General features: G+C 41.4%; 1 protein-coding gene across 4 annotated transcripts in view; it reads left to right on the forward strand.

Moving 5' to 3' along the window:
- The window catches only part of LOC148894434 (uncharacterized), a 255370-nt gene that overhangs the window by 214726 nt on the left and 17500 nt on the right, over positions 1-23144 (forward strand). For all 4 annotated transcript variants that reach the window (XM_089003491.1, XM_089003493.1, XM_089003492.1 and 1 more), the window contains one exon: positions 13452-13538. In XM_089003491.1, coding sequence (XP_088859617.1) covers positions 13452-13479 — 28 coding nt within the window. In that variant the 3' untranslated portion in view covers positions 13480-13538. The remainder of the gene's footprint in view (positions 1-13451; positions 13539-23144) is intronic.

Here is a 23144-nt window from a genome sequence, read left to right on the forward strand (position 1 = left end):
GAGTGCACGCAAAGAAAGTGTGGACAACTAGTCTGCCAGCAACAGTGGCGCTCTTGGACCCTGTGATTTGGTGTTCTTCCGCCGAGAACTCCATCCGCCATTGTGGCGCTCCGTGTGTTTCCCGAAAATTAGTTTGTATGCCAAGATTATATTCTCACGAATGGAATGTTCGTAAGGCGAAAAATTAAAAAATTAAAGCGTTCGTAAGCTGAAGTATCACTGTATTGATTCGATATTTTTCAGTCGCACAAAACAATAACTCAAAATTAACTGATTTGGAGACTCGTCTATCCACGGGACGGCATAGAAACTAAGTGTCCTTGAACAAGATACCGAACCCCACGGTTGCTTCTGACGCAGCATCAGGAGGGCCGAAAAACCCTTTTGACGTGATCTTGTGACCCCTGTAATGAGTTGCCGATGAGTTCACGGGAGCTTTGCCAGCTTCCATCACCACGATTCGAAATTGTCCCCCCATGCCCGGGTGTGAGCCGCTTGTCTTGCCAAAGGTCAACATGAGGTCGTCTACCGATCACAGACCGCAAACATTCATTAGGATCTCTGAATTGTCCATCGAAGTTAACGTTTTTGAAGCGTAATCCATTTCGGGCGACGAGCGGCACTTCAACGCGACGCTACGACGCGTGCACGGCGATCAAATCATGAGGGCGATGGTATGAAATCAGCTAGCGATCTCGCTAGCTACTTATTTGCTTTCTTGCTCCCTGGCTGGCTATTTAGCCAGCTATCTATTAGCTATATATCTATCTCGTATGTTGGCTAGCTATCTAGCTCTGTTTCTGTTGGCTATCGATTGGCTAACTAAGTAGCCTTTCTATCTGTTTGAGTTACTTCCAGGTTGAGTGAACGCTGGCACGTGTGACTCCCGCTGCTCACCCACCAAAAAACTGATCCTGTGACTGTAAAGTGACCTTGAGAGTTATGAAAGGCGCTTATAAATGAAATGTATTATTGTACATATGTACAATGTAATGTATTATTACAGTGATACCTCGGCTTACGAACGCTTTAGCAAACGAACGTTTCGCCTTACAAACATTAAATTTGCGAGGATATAATCCTGGCATACGAACTAATATTCGGCGGACGAACCAAACCACACAGTGCCACGGTGGCTGGCGGACTAGTTTTTCACACGCCCTTTGAGTGCAGACGTGGTTTGCTATCGAGTGTAGTACTATTGCTATCACGGGATCGCAAAAGACCCCACCGCAGGCTAGTGTTAAGCCGAAGAGGACACAAAAGAAAATGACGGTCAAGCAGAAGAAGGATATCATCGAAAAACACAAGCGAGGTGTGTATTTTTGTGACTTAGCGTCCCAGTACCAGTATGCTAAGTCGACCGTTGCGATCATCCTTCGGAACAAGGAAGCTATTAAAGGTCCGTGTGTTGCTCACACTGTTTCCGTGTTGTCTAAGCAACGGTCTCAGGCAATAGAAGAAGTTGAAAAACGTCTGTTAATTTGGATTAAGGAAAAGCAGCAAGCAGGGGACAGTGTGAGTGAAGGAATTATCGGCGAGAAAGCATGGCAACTTCACTTTGATATCGTCAAGAGGCAACCTTGAAGTTCGTCATCTATTGATGATTTCAAGGCGAGCCACGAATGGTTCAAGAACTTTGAGCGTCGTACAGGGATTCATAGTGTCATTCGTCATGGTGAGGCAGCCAGTACTGACAATAAAGCTGCCGAAGCTTACAAGGAATCATTGCTCAAGATGGTGGAAGAAGAAGGCTACGTTCTTCATCAAGTGTTTAATGCTGATTAAACCGGCCTGTTTTGGAAAAAGATGCCTACCCGTACTTTCATTGCACAGGAAGAGAAGTCTTAGCCTATGAAAGATAGGCTAATGGAATTTGACTCTCCATCCAAACAGTCACTCCCTCCCTCCCACCTCCTCCCCTTCCATTGAATCAAGGTATCAACGACAATCACAAAAGTAAATAAAACGACTTTATTATACAATACAGTTTATTCCCTTCATTACAATACAATAGCACATTTATTTTACATAAAGTAAGGTATATTTTGAGTAGTTTTTAGGCTTATTTAGTTGAAAAGTTATGTTTTATGGAGACCCGGGAACAGATTATTCTCATTTTAATGGTTTCCTGTGGGAAATTAATGTTTGGAAGACACACTTTTCGACTTACACACACTTTTTGGGAAACAATTATGTTCGTAAGCTGATGTATCACTGTGTTTTTATGATCAATTGATCGATTGGAAAGCGAATATTGGCTGTTCAAAACAAAGATGCCGCCGACCGATGCAGTGATGGGGCCCAAATGAGACATTTGTGTCGAAAGGGGGTTTGGATTGTTGGCGGGGCACCTTGACATATTGGCTGTCTGATGGTGATGGATGGTCCTTGGGGGGCCGGGGGGGGGGGGGCAGCCGGAGTAGAAAGCGATGCCACCGAGTGTCAGATTTTTTTTTTTCCCTCTCATGAATAGTGAGCGAGCGATTCACTGATGAGGTTGGGACTAATGTTTCTTTGTTCCACCACACGTTGCCAGTTAATTATCCATCCATCCATTATCTGATCCGCTTCTACTGATGAGGGGCACGAGCATACCGCTGCTTCTCCCAGCTGTCTTCGGAGAGTGCGGGTAAGGGGGGGATTGGAGGGGCGGGGGGTTCGCCAGCTAACCACAGGGTACCCACATTGACGAATCTGCGCTCACAATAACACCCGGAGGGAACTTTTCTGGGTGCTCCATTGGATTTGATTGGATGGATGTACAGTGATACCTTAGCTTACGAACCTAATTGATTCCCAGACAGAGTGTGCAATACGAAAAGTGTGTATCCCAAAAATGAATTTCCAATAAGAAACCATTAAAATGACAATAATCAGTTCCTAGGTCCCCATCAAACATAATTTTCTACTAATTAATTTTCTACATAATTTTCTACTAATTTTCGAAGCCTTAAAACTACACAAAATCTACCTTATTTTATGTATAATAAATGTGCTATGGTATTATAATTAAAGAAATAAACTGTACTATATAAAAAAGGCCTTTTATTTACCTTTGTGATGGCCGTTGATGGCTTGATGGAATGGAATGGCCAATTTCCTCAGCATTAAACTCTTGATGAGGAACGTAACCTTCTTCTTTCATCATCTTGAGGAATGAGCCCTTGTAGGTGCTTTCTCTGTGATAATGTTATCCACTTCCTCATCAATTGTATTCTGTTTAGCTGGGTTGATAGATTTTTGCATCAAGTGTACAGATGGCTTGTGATTGATGGGATATTTTAACCTTGCAGTCTACACTTTGCCTTTGAACTGTCAAAGTTGAAACTCTAACTGCCGTCTGCCTGTCTCTTGAATGTTTATACCACATCCCCTCACTGCTGCGTTCTTGACCAATGACGTGGCTTTAACCGAAGACTGGGGCCGGGGAATAGAGGACAAAAACAGTAAGCTGCCATTTTGTTGTTAGAAGAACGGGCTCGTTCACGAACGACACATTACTCATTGAGGCAGCTCTGTGTGTATCCCAAAAAAAGTTTGTATGCCAAGGTAAAATTTTCATAAATTTAACGTTCATAAACCGAAAAGTTTGTAAGCCAAGGGGTTCGTAAACCGAAGTATCACTGTACCTTTATTCGTAAGCAGGAAAGTTATGAAAGGAGGGGGAAAGGAAAGAAAGAAGTAGAAAAACAAAATACAGGAGCTGCTGGAAAGGCAGCAACTCTCGTGGCGCCAACTTGAAGTAAAAAAAACTAAAATCCATGAACCTACCAAGGACATTTTTGGAATGTGGGGAGTAGCCGGAGTACCCGGAGAAGAGCCACGCAGGCACGGGAAACATTACATTAAATTAGTTGAACTCATTCACTGCTATTCCTGAATGTATTCAAGAATTGAAAATTAATAGGTTTTGTGTTTTCATACTCGGGTGCCGATAAAGCGCTGGTCATGGCCTCTGGCAATGTTTTTATTTTCCACAAGGGGGCGCCATTTCCATTTTTTTTCCATGTGAGTGCTTTGTTACAGCTTCAGCTGTTGTTAAAGCGCGATATAAATCACGATGTGATGCATTTTGTACAGCAGCCCCCATTTCAAGATCATATGACTCCAAACCCATATCATTTAGGAATTAACTCTTTTTTCTGATGAAGGAAGGTTCTAAGGTTTCTTATGCTGCATTTAATAATAATAATAATAGTAATCATAATAATACATTTCATTTATAAGTGCCTTTCAAAACTCTCAGGGTCAATTTACAGTCACGGGATCAGTTTTTCTGTGGGTGAGCTCATTCATTCCGGTTGTCTTTCAGATGAGAAATCTATTGAAAGGACAACCGACGCCTCTGGACAAGTTGTGTCCATAATTTGTAAAATCACTTCTACTGAGCATATTTTACAAAGATTCCACGGCATATAGCTATATTTTACGTTTTAAGACTTGCGCTGAATATTCAGGAAGTCTTGTTTCGAGTTGACGTCAGGAACGCCCGTGACCGAGAAAGCGACACCTAATGCATTTTGGGTACTTTGTTTTGTCTAAAAAGATTGTGTTGATCAGTGTTGATGGCGACATTAGAAGGAAAACACATACATAACGCGATGGTGAATCGTTGTGTGTTGCACAAAGAATACTACAGTAAAGTCTCGTTATATCGATATCGGATATATCGATAGTCCCGGTTATATCGATACTATTTCTATGCACGCACGGAGAAAATTACATGCAAACAGGGTCGGATATATCGATAGTCCCGGTTATATCGATATTTTTTCGGACTCCCTTGAATATCGATATAACGAGACTTTACTGTATTTGATACTAGTTGACACAAATTCCCAGCAGACAAATCAGCCCATTTCCAACGGAGCTTAGGCGCCATTTTGTGCATTTTCTGGGACGCTACATTGAAGTCCAGACGCCTCAAAATGATACGGAACGACTTCTTAAATTGATTGCAAACATTTATGCTTTCCTCTTCAGAACTATTTGAATCATATTGAGTGAGTAACAGGAAAGCATCTTCTCAGAATCTGAAGCCATTGTTTTGATTCTAGGGCAAGACAAAGACGTCTTGACGTGACGTCACGATCAAGGGGGCGGGACCATCTGAAACTCGCCATTTCCGAGGTCATTTTGAAGTAGTTTCGGGACACTTTAAGTCATTTTTATTGGTGTTTTGCATTAGACAAAAAAATATCAGCCTGCGTGTTTTGGGTATTTTAACATTTTCTGATGTCAGTTAGGAAACAAAAAAAATGATGTTGGTTGTCTTTTAAACAAAACAAAAAACAAAGAGGGTACACCACGCACACACCAAAGAGTAGCTTTTTCCAATTTGCATATCCGACTATTCTCAGGTTGTCACGAAAAATGACGGAAAAAAATTCGAAATCATCACGGCTGTCACGGCGGATAATTATACGCCAATGAATGAGAACACAGAGAAGCAAAGCTCCCACCTTTGGCGCGCTTTGATGCTTTACCTTTTCCCCGATGGAATTCAAGATGAAAGACTGTCGCTCGCACGTGGACGCAAACGAACGACAGGGGAGGAGAAGGCGGAAAAGGAGGGCGAGAAGCGAAAAAATTAATTAGTGCCGTTGCGTCGGAGCCTAATGAATCTCCATTCCGGATTTGGATTCAATTGTCGTTAGCTTATGAGTTGATCAAGCGACTGGCGTCTTGTTTTTGACGAGGAACCGAATGGTCCTCAATCCGAAGTGGTCTCCATTTTGGTTTGAAGCGGCCATTTTGGGGCAATTTCAGCCAGTCAAACGGAAGCGGGTTTTGCTAGCGAAAACTCAACGCTACAAAACTTTTCTGAGGTTGTTATAACCCCTCATAAATGGCCCTAAATATGGCTCAGGATCCAAACTGCGCTTCTCGAAAAGCCGTACCATTTTTTTTAAAACTAATTTACTGGCGGACGATGTGAAAAAATGTGTCCACAACGCCAGGGTTTTTGTCATTGTCACTCGAATTCCAGGACCCACAGAAGGTTGAGTTTTAGAGTTACATAAACATTCACTACAGTGTGAGAAAGCTTAGAGTCTCTTCTTTAATCAGAAAAAAAGTTTATTCCTAAGTTATATGGGTGTGGAGTTATCTGAACTTGAAATGGTGGCAGATACAAATTGCAATATTGATTGATATAGCGCTTTTACAACAGCTGAAGTTGTAAAAAAGCGCTGGACAAAAGGTGATTCCTGTACCCACCTGGGAGGGAAAAACATTGCCAGAGGTCTGACCAGCACTTTATAAGCACCCCAGCAAGAAAAACCAAAACCCGAACAAATTCGGGAATGGTGATTTGTGTCATGCTTTTCAATTCCCGAATAAATGCGGGAATGGCAGTGAATGAGTTAATTACTGTCACGGCAATAAAATACAATATAATAAAATAAAGTAAAATGAAAAATAAAGTAAAATTAAATGTATTAAAATTAAAAAATAACATAAAAATGAAAAGAAATAAATGCAAATTAATAAAATAAATGAAATAACATGAATAAAAAATACGATTAAATTAAAATACATGCATAAAAAAGTAACATAAAATGAAAGAAATAATAAAGTAAAATAAAATACAAAATAAATTAAAATACAATTTTATAAAAAATAAAAATACAATTAAAATGAAAAGAAATCAATAAAAATGAATACAATAAAATAAAAAATAAAAAATAAAATTCAATAAAATATATAAAAAATGAAATTAATTAAATAAAAATGAAGGAATAAAATACAAAATAAAGTAAAATAAAATTTAATAAGATATAAAAATAAAATAAAAATGAAAAAAATAAAAACAAATAAAATAAGGTAAAATAATATGGAATGAAATATAATGAGTTATGGTGATGAAATAAAAGTCAGAGCGTGAGAAGGAGCGAATCTGGAAGTCAAGGAGGCAACGCTAGCGGGTGTTAAAGGGCTCATCCAAAGATCAAGCCACGGTGTCTTCATTATCACCCTCTCAGAACATTTCCATAGGCGGGCCCGTGTTGCTCTTTGAAGCGGCGGCGTGTAGCATCAAAGCTTTGAACCTCTCCCTTTTCTCCTCCGGTGAAGGAGCCTTTTCCCGAAAGAAAGGCTCCGGCGCACCTCATACCTTGGCGTTTGTTTGACGCATCGCGTTTGAGTCTTGCGTTTGTGTGCTACCGCGCGAGTATATGCTAGCTGTGTCAAGCGTATGTGAGGAAAAGGGAAGTGAAAGGCTGAGTTAGCGACAAAAGGCTGAGTGGGTGACGAAAGGCTATGTTAGCGACGAAAGACTGCCCCCTCGTAGAAGGGAAAAAATATTGCCAGAGGTATGGGCAGCGCTCTATCGACACCCAAGCATGAAAAAAACAACACCCGAACAAATTCGGGTGTGGCGCTCTGTCATATTTTTGATTTCCAAATAAATTTGTGAATGGCATTGAATGAGTTAGTAAGAATTCATGGACAACATATAATTCACATTCGTCTGTGATTCCGATATTTTTTAGGCCAGCAGTGAAGGCCTTTTTGCAGGCCCTGCCGGCCCACCACTGGCTTGATCAGTCTGAGAAGTTCCTAATACAATCCAATAGCACATTTATTATACATAAAATAAGGAATATTTTGTGTAGTTTTCAGGCTTATTTAGTAGAAAATTATGTTTTATGGGGACCTGGAAACGGGTTATTCTCATTTTTAATGGTTTCCTATGGGAAATTAATGTTTGGAAGACACACTTGTTGCCTTACGCACACTTTCTGGGAACCCATTAAGTTCGTGAGCCAGTTCTTTTTTTTCTTTTGCTGTTAGCCGCTGCAGTCGCGCGAGCGAACGAGCTAGCCTCGTTTGTCTTTTTTTTCTGTTAATATTTGCGGTTTTAGCGGAAGCGGCGCACGCGAGCTAGCCACGTTTGTCTTTTTTTTTTTTATTATTATAAGTGGGTTTTTTTTTCCTTTGCTGTTAGCATTTGCGGTTTTAGCAGAAGCGGCGCGAATGAGCTAGCCACGTTTGTCTTTTTTTAATAAAAGTGATCTTTCTTTTGCTGTTAGCATTTGCAGTTTTAGAGGAAGCAGCGTGAGCGAGTTAGCCACGTTTGTCATTTTTTTTTTGTTACTATTATAAGTGATTTTTTTTCTTTTGCTGTTAGCATTTGCGGTTTTAGCGGAAGCGGCGCGAGCAAGCTAGCCATGTTTGTCTTTTTTTATATAAGTGATCTTTTGTTTTTTTTGCTGTTAGCATTTGCGGTCATAGCGAAAGTGGCGCAAGCGGGCTTGCCACGTTTGATCACACTGAATTAAATATGGCCTCGTTCATTCAGCCCAACACTTTCATGAATATTTAGATTTGACATTTGGGCTTGCACATGGCTGTTCTGCTCAATTGGCATGAGCGCAAAGTTCCTTTTTGTGTTCTTTTTCGCTGGTTCGAGATAAGAACGCGATGCCGTCAGCGGCGAATCGGGCCAGCCCATTTACATCACGACCGCCAATGCTTTCATTGCTCTTCGCTGGCAGTCTTTGAACTTCTTTGACGGACTCAGCAAACCCAAATGCCAAACATTCTGTCTTTTATTTCTCCTGTAAACAACAAATACAGCGATACATTGGCTACCGAACTTGATTGGTTCTCAGAAAGAGTGTGTAAGGCGAAAAGTGTGTATCCCAAAAATGTATTTCCCATAGGAAATTATTAAAATGACAATAATGCATTCCCAGGTCGCCATAAAACAATGTTCTACTTTCTAATTTTCTAAGCCTTAAAACTACACAAAATATACCTTATTGTATGTATAATAAATGTGCTATGATATTATAATTAAAGAAATAAACTGTACTATATAATAAAGTTGTTTTATTTACCTTTATGATGGTCGTTGATGGCTTGATGGAATGGAGTGACCGATTTCCTCAGCATTAAACACTTGATGAGGAACGTAGCCTTCTTCTTTCACCATCTTGAGAAATGATCCCTTGTAGGTGCTATCTCTGCGATAATTTTACCTTGTTCCTCATCAATTGTGTGCTGTTTAGCTGGGTTGATAGCTTTTTGCATCAAGTGTACAGATGGCTTTTGCGGGTCTGATTGATGGGAATTTTAACCTTGCAGTCTACACTATGCCTTTGAACCATCCAACCAAGTTGAAACTCTCTTACTGTCATCTGCCTGTCTCTTTAATGTTTAAACCACCTCCCCTCACTGCTGCATTCTTGACCAATCAACCAAAGACAAAAACAGTCGGCTGCCATTTTGTTGTTAGGAGAAAGGGGCTTGTTCGCGCAATTGTGTTCTGTTTAGCTGGGTTTATAGCTTTTTGCATTAAGTGTACAAATGGCTTGTGCGGGTTTTTTGTGGATTGATGGGATATTTTAACCTTGCAGTCTACACTCTGCCTTTGAACCATCAAAGTTGAAACTCTCTCACTGTCATCTGCCTGTCTCTTTAATGTTTAAACCACCTCCCCTCACTGCTGCATTCTTGACCAATCACGTGGCTTTACCCGAAGACTGGGGGCGGGGAATAGAAGACACAAACAGTTGGCTGCCATTTTGTTGTTAGTAGAAAGGGGCTTGTTCGCGAACGACACATCACTCATTGCGGCAGCTCTGTGTGGATCCAGAAAAATAGTTCGTATACAAGGTAAAATTTTCATAAATTAAATGTTTGTAAATCGAAAAGTTCTTGACCAATCACGTGACTTTAACCGAAGACTGGGGGCGGGGAATAGAGGACAAAAAAACTGTCGTCTGCCATTTTCTTGTTAGGAGAATTGGCTCGTTCGCAAACGACACATCACTCATTGTGGCAGCTCTGTGTGTATCCTGAAAAATAGTTTGTATACCAAGGTAAAATTTTCATAAATGTAACGTTCGTAAACCGAAAATGTTTGTAAACCGAGGTATCATTGTAAATAAATCATCTTTTGCTTTACTGACTGCATTTCACGCCAACTTTTAAACTTCAAGCCTTCGATGGAAGCCCGAGCCGGGATTTGTTGCTGATGAGCATTCACATCATCCAAATTATTCATTGCTTCATTACTTTTTTCAACTGAGGAAATCTTTGCTCAATATTTTTTTTCCGACGTCTGTGTCAACACGACGGAATTGACTGTTAACTAATGAATGAAAAGGCATTATCTTCATCAATATTTAATGAATAGCTAGCTATAAGACATCAAGGTTATTTTCCTTTCTGATGATATTCAGTTTGACAATATAGCTCATGATCCATATGTCGCAAAGAACCGAAACAGGTGCAAGTATGGCACATGTTCAGGGAAAACTAATATTTACTGCATAAAAAATGAAATCACAATAAAAAAATCACAATAACTGCTTTGCATTGTTCCATGGTTATGTAGTTTTCTGTATCTGTAAAGGAACTACAGTGATACCTCAGATTACGAACTTTATTGGTTCCCAGAAAGTGTGGGTAAGGCGAAATGTTCGTCTTTCAAAAAATAATTCCCATAGGAAACCATTAAAAATGAGCATAATCTGTTCCCAGGTCACCATCAAACTAAAATTTCTACTAAATAAGCCTTAAAACTACACAAAATATACCTTACGTTATGTATAATAAATAGAATTAAACTCTACTGTATACTAAAGTCGTTTTATTTACCTTTGCGATGGTCAAAGTATCCTTGAGTGTTTTGAAAGGCGCTTATAAATGAAATTTATTATTATAATAATAATAATTATTATTATTATTAGTTGCCTCTTGATTACAGTGATACCTAAGCTTACGAACGCTTTAGCTCATGAACTTTGCGCCTTACGAACATTAAATTTGCGAGAATATCATATTGGCATACAAACTAGTTTTCGGCAGACGAACGAACGGACTAGTTTTCCACACCCCTTCTGTTTGAGTGCAGAAGTGGTTTGTTATGGAGTACTTTTGCTATTATAAGACTGAAAAAGACCCCACCACAGGCTAGTCTTAAATCGAAGAGGACATAGAAGCAAATTACTGATGAAGGAGATTATCAAAAAACACGAACGAGGTGTGCGTTTTTGTGACTTAGCTTCCCAGTACCAGTACGCTAAGTCGACCATTGATACGTGTTGCTAAGGGTGTTTCTAGTCGTCTAAGCAACGGCTCTCAGGCAATAGAAGAGGTTGAAAAATGTCTGTTGATTTGGATTAATGAAAAGCAGCTAGCAAGGGACAGTGTGAGTGACGGTATTATCGCCAAGAAAGCACAGCAACTTCACTCGGATATCATCAAGAGGCAACTACATCAACAATCATTACAAAAGGTCAATAAAACGACTTTATTATAGAGTACAGTTTATTTCTTTAATTACAATACAATAGCATATTTATTATACATCCAATAAGGTATATTTTGTGTAGTTTTAAGGCTTATTTAGTCGAAAATTATGTTTTATGGGTACCTGGGAACTGATTATTCTCATTGTTAATGGTTTCTTATGGGAAAAAAATGTTTGGCAGACGAACGTTTCGCCTTACACATACTTTCTGGGAACCAATTACGTTCATAAGCTGATGTATCATTGTATCTTCATTAATATTTTATTTAATGCCAAAATTGAGCGTTATTTTCAGATACTTTGAAACTTGATGGAAATATGTGACGAGCGATTTTTATTTTTTGTTTTTTTATCCAGTCGGAGCCGCCGTAGTGAACAACAAAAAAAAATGCGTCGTGCTTACAAGGTGCTTCATAAGACTGGCGGATGCGCTTTTGTGCTGCCTGTTCGTGCGATGTGTTGAGAAAAAAAAATATGGAAGACATTTACGCGAGATGCTTTTTGAATAATGCACGGCACGGAAAGCGGCGCTACATGAAAATGGCGACAGCCAGACAATGCTTATTATTGTGACATTTCCCGCCGCTGTATAATTAATGAGATGCAGCGCTGGAATTTGCACGGGAACAAATGAGAGGCCTCCCACTCAGGGGTGGGGGGCAGGAGGTGGTGGGGGGTTCTCATTTCCACTAAGTGCTCGTGTTTTTTTTCATTTATTTTATTTCATTTTTTGTACGGGCAGCAAAAATCATCAAATCGCTTTGGCATTTAGCGTCCAGTAGCCTAACGGTACGGTCAAGAGTCTCAAAAGCTAAAAACAAAAAAAACTAATTTGAAAACTAGTCCCTCCAGAAATGAGAGAAGAAAAATTGTTGAACTGAAGCTACACATTGAAAGAAGCCAGATGAGGTGGCTCGGGCATCTGATCAGGATGCCTCCTGGACGCCTCCCTGATGAGGTGTTCCGGGCATATCCCACTGACAAAAGACCCCGGGGATGACCCAGGACACGCTGGAGAGACTATGTCACCCAGATGGCCCGTTAGCTGGAAGAAGTGGCTGGGGAGGGGGCAAACGATGGATAAATGGATGGATGGAAGCAACACTACACAGCTACAGCTACACTAGAAGCTTCGCTAAACTGAAAAGTACAACAACTACAGCCCGTGGTCAGATATTACCGTGAGTCTGTGTGGTGCGTGCCCGTACCACCTCCCACTCCGACGCCATTCTGACGTCCTGTGCAACGGCTCCCGTTGCATGAAAAAGCTTCTCTCTTCCATCACGGCATAGCCGATTAAAAGTATCTAGGCATTCATTCTTCTTATCCTCCGGCTGAATTAGCATGAGCATTAATATGAGCATTGTTTTTTTTAACATGTTACTTTATAACACAGGTGTCAAAGTCAAGGCCCGCGGGCCAAATCCGGCCCACCTCATCATTTTTTTTCGGCCCGCGAAAGCAAATCAAACTTGTTAAATTCCATGATGATTGCTAAAATCTGAGCCAAAATTTCATATTTTTGGATGTGAACCACAATAAAAGTCATTATTCTCGACTTCAGATTTGAAAACGAGTTATTCATTAATTTGCTGTGTGCTCTATATGTAATATTTGAAGGGATTTAAACATTCTAATGGGTTCCCCAAATTCATAACGGCCCTCGAGAGGAAACCATAACTACAATGTTGCCCGCGGCAAAAAAATGACTTTGACACCCCTGCTTTATAATAATAATACATTTCATTTCTAAGCGCCTTTCAAAACCCTCAAGGTCACTTTACAGTCACAGGATCAGTTTTTCTGTGGGTGACCAGCGTCAGCCAAACGCGCCAGCTGTCACTCAACTCGGAAGTAACTCAAATAGAAAGAAAGCTGGCTAATAGATAACTAATAGATAGCCAGCTGACCAGCTAGATAGCAAATAGATAGCTTTACCCCCCACGGGGAGACCTAGTCAGCCACAAATGTACAGGGCCCATTAGCTGCCGCTAACCAGAGTGTCAAAATTCAAGGCAGTTTTCACAAATATGACGCTTCATCATCCAATTTGCTAACGAATTCGGCGAAAAGATTTCAAAGGCAGCCAAGTAAATTTCTCCTGAGCGTGTGGGTGAACTTTTATTTACTGAGTATTTCTCCAGCGTGAATAACGAAACATCCCCCCCCCTCCTGTTATTTCCAGGTTGTCTTGCCACCGCCGGCGCATCTAATGAGAACCTGACTACCATCACCGTTAGCGGAAGATAGCGAGCTGTCACGGTGGGCTGAGGTGAATACGCAGCAACCCCACACTGTCACCAAAATGAAAATAATTACTCGTCAGGGGCCTCTCTCACCCCAGCCGAGGATCCGTCGGAGCGCCGGCAGCGAATGCGAAACTGAAATGACGCCGCGCTAGCCTGAGAGGTGGTTACATTTCATTTTCCACTTGGAAACGCCGGCGCTCTTTTAACTCGTTCATTGCCATTCACCAATTTATTCAGGAATTGAAATATGACGTATGGCGCCATTGGCGAATTTGTTCGAGTTTTAGTTTTACATGCTTGGGCGCCGATAAAGTGCTGGCCAGACCTCTGGCAAAAAGCATTTGCCTTTTGTCTACATTAGCGCTTCAGCTGTTGTTATGGATTGCATAGTATTTTGTACATCCACCCCCATAATTTAATATTTAACTTTATCTTTCTGATAAAATAATAATAATAATACATTTCATTTCCAAGCGCCTTTCAAAACTCTCAAGGTCACTTTACATGATAAGTTTTTCTGTGGGTGAGCAGCGGCAGCCATACGAGCAAGCGTTCACTCAACCCAGAAGTAACTCAAATAGATAAAGTTAGCTAGGTAGCTATATAACTAATAGATAGCAAATACATAGCTAGATAGCTAATAGATAGCAACATGAGCCAGCGTTCACTCAACCCGGAATAACTCAAATAGATAGAAAGTTAGCTAGCTAGCTAATAGATAACTAATAGATAGCTAGCTATATAGATAATAGATACCAAATAGATCGCTAGATAGATAGCTAATAGATAGCAAATAGAAAGCTAGCTAGACAGATAGCTAATAGATAGCAACATGAGCCAGTGTTCACTCAACCCGGAATAACTCAAATAGATAGAAAGTTATATAGCTAGCTCATAGATAACTAATAGCTAGCTAGCTATATAGCTAATAAATCGCAAATAGATAGCTAATAGATAGCAACGAGATAGCAACATGAGCCAGCGTTCACTCGACCCGGAATAACTCAGAGTGTTAGCTAGCTAGCTAATAGAAAAATAATGGCTAGCTAGATAGATAGCTAATAGTTAGCAAATAGATAGATAGCTAATAGATAGAAATGAGAGCATTTAAGGTTTCTAACGCTGAATTGAATGTTGATGTCGTCCAAAATCTCAATATTCTCTCGGTCCTGGAATTCGAGTGAAAATGACAAAAGCCCTGGCACTGCAGTGGACACATTTTTGCACATCGTCTGGTAGTCAATGAGTTAAAAAGCTAAAAAAACAAAAAGAAGCTTGAAAAACAACTACACTAAGGTTGCAAAGAGCTAAAAAATGTCTGCATGGCTGAAGGCTTTTATTGTCTTAATTTTGACGAGCAGGCAATTTGTTGCTCAATTTCATTGCCAAATTGGATGTCTACCATAACAGGAACGGAAGCCATTTTGCTTTGAAGCAGCCATTTTGGAGACATTTCAGGAAATTGTGCCGACAGGCTTTCAAAATAAGATGTGTAGCCAAGCACAGATGGATAGATAATTTGGTGTCTGCGGTTTGAAAGTTTCTGAAGATTCGCCTCAATTCCAATCCATTCCCAGACACGCCCGATCTCGCCCGATCACTTTTGCATTGATTTCAGGCAAATAAACGAGCTATTCTCGGCATCACGGAATGAGAAAGCGTTCCTGCGCCGGCGGGGTTAATTTTTGCCATTGTTAGAAAAAGGAGCCGCGGGCGGGTCAAAGGTCAGCCCGCTTTCGGAATCATACTTGGCCTCGTCACTCAAAGCTGTCATTAAAGATGTCGGAAACACAGCGTGTGCGTCAGTGAGCTCTTGAAAGTAAAGAAAAGAAGAAGAGAGAGAGAGAGGACAAGACCCCACCACTACCTGCACCCCCCCCCCCCCCACCCCCTTGGGGGTTCTCACCCTGGTCTCTTATTCTGAGATTCGAGCTGTTAAAAGCACAAGCAATTTTTTATTCTGAGGTGCCGGAAAAAAAGAGTTAGAGTGTCAGAGAATCATTACGTATTAACCAAGGATCTCATTGATTATTGATTGATCCCTTTGCACTCACTCGATATGCGATTTATTTATTTTTTTGTTTTTGTTTGTTTTAAATTACAGTCAAACCCGGTTTTTCAAACGTCTCGGTTCTTGACCAGTTCAGTTTTTGCCCTAAAAAAACATGTTGTTTATGTCTTGGTTTACAACCAAAAATGGCTTCTCGAGCAATTTGTTTTTTGGGCACAAATTTTGGGCTTTTTATGCCTCGGTTTACAACAGAAAATGGGTTTCCCAAAAAACGAGCGCACCTGAATGCATCACTCGATTCCCCTCCACTTCCTTATACAGTGATACATTGGCTTACAAACTTAATTGGTTCCCAGACATAGTGTGTAAGGTGAAAAGTGTGTATCCCAAAAATAATTTCCCATAGGAAATCATGAAAATGAGAATAATCCGTTCCCGGGTTTCCATAAAATATACTTTTCAACTAAATAAGCCTTAAAACTACACAAAATATACCTTATTTTATATATAATGAATGTGCTATGGTATTATAATTAAACAAATAGAATGCACTATATAATAAAGTACTATATAATAAAGTTATAGTTGTTTTATTTACCTCTGATGGTCGTTGATGGCTTGATGGAATGGAGGTTTCATCAGCATTAAACACTTGATGAGGAAGTGTACAGCTGGCTTGTGCGGGTTATTTGCGGAGCCTGATTGATGGGATATTTTAACCTTGCAGTCTACACTCTGCCTTTGAACTATCAAAGTTGAAACGAGTCCAAATTTCACTGTTTTCTCTCAATTATCTCATTCTCTCTCTGTCGTCTGCCTGTCTCTTTAATGTTTAACGTCCTCACTCTCTCTCTCTGTCTATCTCTCTCTGTCTGTAACCCCCCCAGCCCCTCACTGCTGCGTTCTTGACCAATCACGTGGCTTTAACTGAAGACAGAGGGCGGGTAATAGAGGACAAAAACAGTTGGCTGACATTTTGTTGTTAGGAGAACGGGCTCGTTCGCGAACGAGACATCACTTATTGTGGCATATCCCTGTGTGTCCCGAAAAATAGTTTGTATGCCAAGGGAAAATGTTCATAAATTTAACGTTCGTAAATCGTATGTCGTTCATATCACTGTATGTCACTTCCTGGTGTAACCTTTTATTGTGAGTCAACTTTGTATTGTTCAATATCGATTTCCAAAAAAAAAAGACGGCATTGATTATCATGGGAAATGTTTCCGTTTTCCACCAAATTGGTTTTCGACCTGCTTTCGGGAACAGATTATGGTCGTAAACCTAGTTTTGACTGAACAGCAATTTGTATGTTTTTTTTTCCAAAATCAGCCATCAGCCATAACTGTTTAAGATCGATTGTCTGTCAGCATTAGCGATGTGTGAAACTTAAGAAGAAAAAAAACACATTTTCCCAATTGGCAAACGCCCACGATGGCCGTAATGTCTATCGCAAGGTTTGGCATATCTGAAAGTGAAATAGCTCGTAAAGTTCATTTTAACTGCCGTTTAATTCTAAAACTAATGAATCCCGACTCTGAATTCATCCACATCTTCGCGCTCATTACGTTAAAACAGAATTTTGACGTCCATCCATCCGTTATCCGAAGTGCTTATTTTTCATTGACGACATTGATTATACAGTACAGTGATACTTCAGCTTACAAACTTAATTGGTTCCCAGAAAATGTGTGTAAGGTGAAGTGTGTCTTCCAAAAATTAATTTCCCATAGGAAACCATTAAAAATGAGAATAAGCCATTTCCAGGTCCCCATAAAACATAACTACTACTAACTAACTACTAACATTTCTACTAAATAAGCCTTAAATGCAACAACTACACAAAATACCTTACCTTATGTATAATGAATGCACTATTGTGTTATAATAAAAGAAATAAACTGTAATGAATAATAAAATGGTTTTATTGACCATTGTGATGGTCGTTGATGTAGTTGCATCTTGATGATATCCGAATGAAGTTGCCATGCTTTTTCGGCGATAATACCCTCACTCACATTGTCCCCTGCTAGCTGCTTTTCATTAATCCAAATCAACAGAAGTTTTTCAACCTCTTCTATTGCCTGCGACCGTTGTTTAGACAACACAGAAACACCCTTAGCCACATGTAGCAATGGTTGATTTTGCATACTGGTACTGGGATGCTAAGTCACACAAACGCACACCTCGTTCGTGTTTTTCGATGATCTTCTGCTCAACCGTAATTTTATTTTGTTTCCTTTTCGGCTTAACACTAGCCTGTGGTGGGGTCTTTTACGGTCCCCCAAAAAAAGTGAAAGTACTCCACTCGATAACAAACCACATCTGCACTGAGACTGGTATTTTTCGATGATCTCCTTCTTCTGCTCGACCGTCATTTTCTTTTGTGTCCTCTTCGGCTTAACACTAGCCTGTGGTGGGGTGTTTTTCGCTCCCATAATAGCAAAAGTACACTTTATAACAAACCACATCTGTACTCAAAGAAAGTGGGTGTGGAGAAGTAGTCCGCCAGGCACCGTGGCGCTATTCGACCATGTGGTTTGGTGTTCTTCCGCTGAAAACTAGTCTGCCAGCCACCGTGATGCTGTGTGGTTTGGTTTGTCCGCCAAGAACTAGTTTGTATGCCAAGATTATATTCTCGCGAATTTAATTTTCGTAAGGTGAAAAGTTGAGGTGAGGTAAAGCATTTGTAAGTTATCACTGTAATTGGATTGAGTTAGCCTTCCAATTATAATCAATGGGGAATAGTTCGGTTTTCAACCAAATCGGTTTTTGAACAGCTTTCTGGAACGGATTATGGTTGAAAACCCAGCTTTGACTGGTTATTATTGTCACATGAACATTGAGTCATCAGCGGAGGCAAAAAAACGGGCGCGTGTAAATCGGTGAGGATGGGTGAAAGTGAACTCCGTGGCGGATCCCCGGCAACGAGGCCGCACTCCCGTTTGTTTCCATCGCGACTGCGTCAAAGTGTGAAACTATTCAAGCATCTCTGCGCCTGTTCCTGTAAAAAGCCACTCAGCGCTTTTTATGGATGCTGAAGAGGAGGATTTTTTTTTTTTCCTTTCTGGAAATATATACCAGAAGGCATTAAAGACTCACTTGAAGGACGCTTCAGGCTTGCTGAAGAGGCAATCTGCGCGGTGCGGGGCTTCCCGCAATCTTGACCTTCTCTTCAAAAAAAAAATATCAAGGTCATAGACAACAACTCCATGCATGTCGATTGTGCGGGTGGGATAACAAAGCCCACCCCCAGTTAATTCATTATAATTTTTGGGGGGAAATGCTAACATGCTTTTATGTTGAGCTTGCGTGGTAGCCATCTAAGATAAAATAAATTAGTAAAAGGTCTAAGGCGCAGGTGTCAAAGCAGAGGCCCGAGGGCCAAATCTGGCCCGACACATCATTTTATTCGGCCCACGAAAGACAATCAAATTTGTGAAATTGCATGCTCATCTATCAAGCTAGCTAGTGGGTGACCTAGCTAACAGGTGACCTAGCTAGTGGGCGACTTAACCAGCAAGTGACCTAGCTAGCAATTGAACTAGCTAGCAATTGAGCTAGCTAGTGATTGAGCTAGTTACCGGGTGAACTAGCTAGCTCTTTTTCTATTCAGCGAGCTCACTGATCCCTGACATCACAGGTGGCAAAGTCAAGGCAAATCTGGCCCGCCACATCATTTTATTCAGCCCACGAAAACAAATCAAACGTTAAATCCCGTGCTCATCTGACGATCTAGCTTCGGGCCACCTAGCTCGCGGGCAACCTAGCGAGCAGGCCACCTAGCTAGTGGGCGACTTTAGTTAGCGTGCGGGCTAGTTAGCTAGCGACCAAGCTAACTAGCTAACTATCTGGCTTACCCTGGCTAATCACTGGTGCCAAAATCAAGGCACAGGGGCCAAATCTGGCCCGCCACATCATTATATTCGGCCCACGAAAGACAATCAAACTTGTGAAATTGCATGCTCATGTATCGAGCTAGCTATTAGGAGACCTGGCCACCGGGCGACCTAGCTAATCGGTGACCTAATTAGCGGGCAACCTAGTTAACGGGCGACCAAGCTAGCGATTGAGCTAGCTATCGGGTGAACTAGCTAGCTTTTTTCTATTCAGCTAGCTCGCTAATCCCTGACATCACAGGTGTCAAGGCACAGGGTCCAAATCTAGCCCGCTACAGTTTTTATTCGGCCCACGAAAGCAAAGCAAACTTGTGAAATTTCATGCTTACAGGTCAAGCTAGCATCTGGTCACCTAGCGAGCAGGCCACCCACGAAAAGACAATCAAACTGCAAACAAATTGCATGCTCATCTGTCGAGCTAGCTAGTGGGCGACCTAGCTAACAGGCGACCTAGCTAGCGGGCGACCTAGCTAATGGGCGCCCTAGCTATCGGGCGACCCCTTTAACGGGCGACCAAGCTAGTGATCAAGCTAGCTAGCCATTGAGCTTGCTACCGGGTGAACTCGCTAGTTCTTTTTCTATTCAGCTTGCTGGCGAATGCCTCACATCACAGATGTCAAAGTCAAGGCACAGGGGCCAAATCTGGCCCACCACATTATTTTATTCGGCCCACAAAAGCAAATCGAACTCCCATGATGCTTTTGATATGTCCTAAAAAATAAAACATCATCCGCATTTTCTTGTTGCCAACCCCTTCGTCGCAGAAACAGAAACCGAATTTTCTAGACTTCTCTTTCCGATTTCACAGTCAAAACAGCCCCACCAAGGGAAACAAACACTGCCGACAAAGATGAGTCCGACACCCGTCGATTTAACACTTTTGATCGCTCCCGGCGGTCATCAGAGCCACTTTGATGTCACTGGAACATAAAAACGAAAATAATAATAATACATTTAACTTCTAAGCGCTTTTCAAAACTCCCAAGGTCACTTTACAGTCACAGGATCAGTTTTTCTGTGGGTGAGGAGCGGCAGCCAGACGCACCAGTGTTCACTCAACCTGGAAGTAACTCAATGATAGAAAGGTAGCTCGCTAGCTAATAGATAGCTATCCAGCTAGCTATCTATTTGCCTCACGAGCCAGCATTCACTCAACCCAGAAGTAACTCAAATATATAAAAAGCTAGCTCGCTAGCTAATCTATAGCTATCTAGCTAGCTACCAATTAGCCACACACGCCAGTGTTCACTCAACCCGGAAGTAACTCAGAGATAGAAAGGTAGCTCACTAGCTAATAGTTAGCTATCCAGCTAACTGTCTATTAGCCACACGCGCCAGCATTCACTCAATGCGGAAGTAACTCAACTATATAAAAAGCTAGCTCGCTAGCTAATCTATAGTTAGCTAGCTAGCTATCAATTAGCCACACACGCCAGCGTTTACTCAACCCGGAAGTAACTCAGAGATAGAAAGGTAGCTCACTAGCTAATAGTTAACTATCCAGCTAACTGTCTATTAGCCACACGCGCCAGCATTCACTCAACGCGGAAGTAACTCAACTATATAAAAAGCTAGCTCGCTAGCTAATTTATATTTATCTAGCTAGCTATCAATTAGCCACACACGCCAGTGTTCACTCAACCCGGAAGTAACTCAGAGATAGAAAGCTAGCTAGCTAGCTAATAGATAGATCGCTATTTTTGCAATATTTTTAGGAGGCGACCAACACAAACCGAGTGGCCAAGCAGCCCCATTAGCCATTAGCCGGATTTATTCACTCATGCCTACGCCCTCGGTAAAATCTGGGTTGTATCTCCAGTAACCATGGCGACCGGCGCTCGGAAAAAGCAGACGTGCCACGGTGGCCGCTATTCGATTGCTTCCCTCAGTTGCCCCCCTTTTAGGCCAAGATGTGTTTGTTCCTGCTGTAACGTCGTTAGCGCCTTTTCGCTCACTTGCGTCAACCGGATCGCCGAACAGCCGCAGGAGCGGCTGTTAGGAAATTGAATTTGCAGACAGCCCCTTGTCAGAAAAGCTTACCTGAAGCTTTTCTGACAAGGGGCTGTCTGCAAATTCAATTTCTCTTCCCTTCGCCCTTTCAATCTATGGTGTCCCCCCACAAACGCTCCCCCCTTACTGCTCGGCGCTCAAACTCAATTTTGAACCCTGCCGACGAAAGGCTCCGATAAAGCAATTAGTCAGTGATTGTGTGAGCCTGCCCCGCCCCGACAGGCGCTAATAGCGCGGCAAGCAGAGACGAACTCTGAATGACGGATGGCAATGATTGAGACATTTGAGAAGTCTGTTATCGAGAATGTGTGAAATTCCTAGTTTGCTAACTATTTGCTGTCTATTTGCTATCTAGCTGGCTTTCTATCTAGCTGGCTACGTATCTGGCCGGCTGGCTGTTAGCTAGCTGGCTAGTTTTCTATCTATTTGAGTTATTCCGGGTGAGTGAACGCTGGTGCGTGTGGCTGCCGCTGCTCACCTACAGAAAAGAAATATTATGTGACTAGCTGTATAGCTGGCTACCTATCTACCTGGCTAGCTATCTATTTGCTGTCTAACTAGCTATTACCTATCTGGCCGGCTAGCTTTTAGCTAGCTGGCTAGCTTTCTATCAATTTGAGTTATTCCGGGTCTCGTGAACGCTGGCGCGTGTGGCTCCCGCTGCTCACCCACAGAAAAAAAAAACGTATTCTGTGACTAGCTATCGAGCTATTTATCAGGCTACATAGCTACCTAGCTAGCTATCAATTTGCTGTCTAGCTGGCTAGGTATCTGGCCGGCTAGCTGTTAGCTAGCTGGCTAGCTTTCTATCAATTTGAGTTATTCCGGGAGTGAACGCTGGTGCGTGTGGCTGCCGCGGCTCACCTAGAGAAAAGAAATATTATGTGACTAGCTGTATAGCTGGCTACCTATCTACCTGGCTAGCTAGCTATTTGCTGTCTAACTAGCTATTACCTATCTGGCTAGCTTTCTATCAATTTGAGTTATTCCGGGTCTCGTGAACGCTGGCGCGTGTGGCTCCCGCTGCTCACCCACAGAAAAAAAACCTATTCTGTGACTAGCTATCGAGCTATTTATCAGGCTACATAGCTACCTAGCTAGCTATCAATTTGCTGTCTAGCTGGCTATCTATTAGCTATCTAGCTGGCTAGGTATCTGGCCGGCTAGCTGTTAGCTAGCTGGCTAGCTTTCTATCAATTTGAGTTATTCCGGGAGTGAACGCTGGTGCGTGTGGCTGCCGCTGCTCATCCACAGAAAAAAAACGTATTCTGTGACTGGAAAGTGACCTTGAGAGTTTTGAATGGCGCTTAGAAATAAAATGGATTATTATTATTATTATTATTATTATTATTATTATTATTATTATTATTATTATTATTACTATTATTATTAAAGTGACAGAAAACTGATTCTGAAAACGAGTGAGCCATGATTGGTTGTTTTCCGAACCGTGAAGTCATTTTCAAAATGGCCGCCAACTAAGACAACAACATTTCGCTGCTTAACTCGTATTCCATACACATAATATGAATTAAAATGTCGTGTTTAGACTGATAGGGGCACCTTGAACACCATTGTTTTGAAATTAGTTTTTTGGGGTGGGTTAATTATGACTTCCATCGTGATTATTGGATGTTTTTAGTCACACCAGAGCGAATTTTGTGCGTGCCTGAAAACTTTTTACATAGTACTTCCCGACAAGCAGCAACTTG

This window comes from Hippocampus bargibanti, linkage group LG08 (genome assembly GCF_051943395.1).
Source record: "Hippocampus bargibanti isolate YZ-2025 linkage group LG08, ASM5194339v1, whole genome shotgun sequence".
NCBI classification, from domain to species: Eukaryota; Metazoa; Chordata; class Actinopteri; order Syngnathiformes; family Syngnathidae; genus Hippocampus; species Hippocampus bargibanti.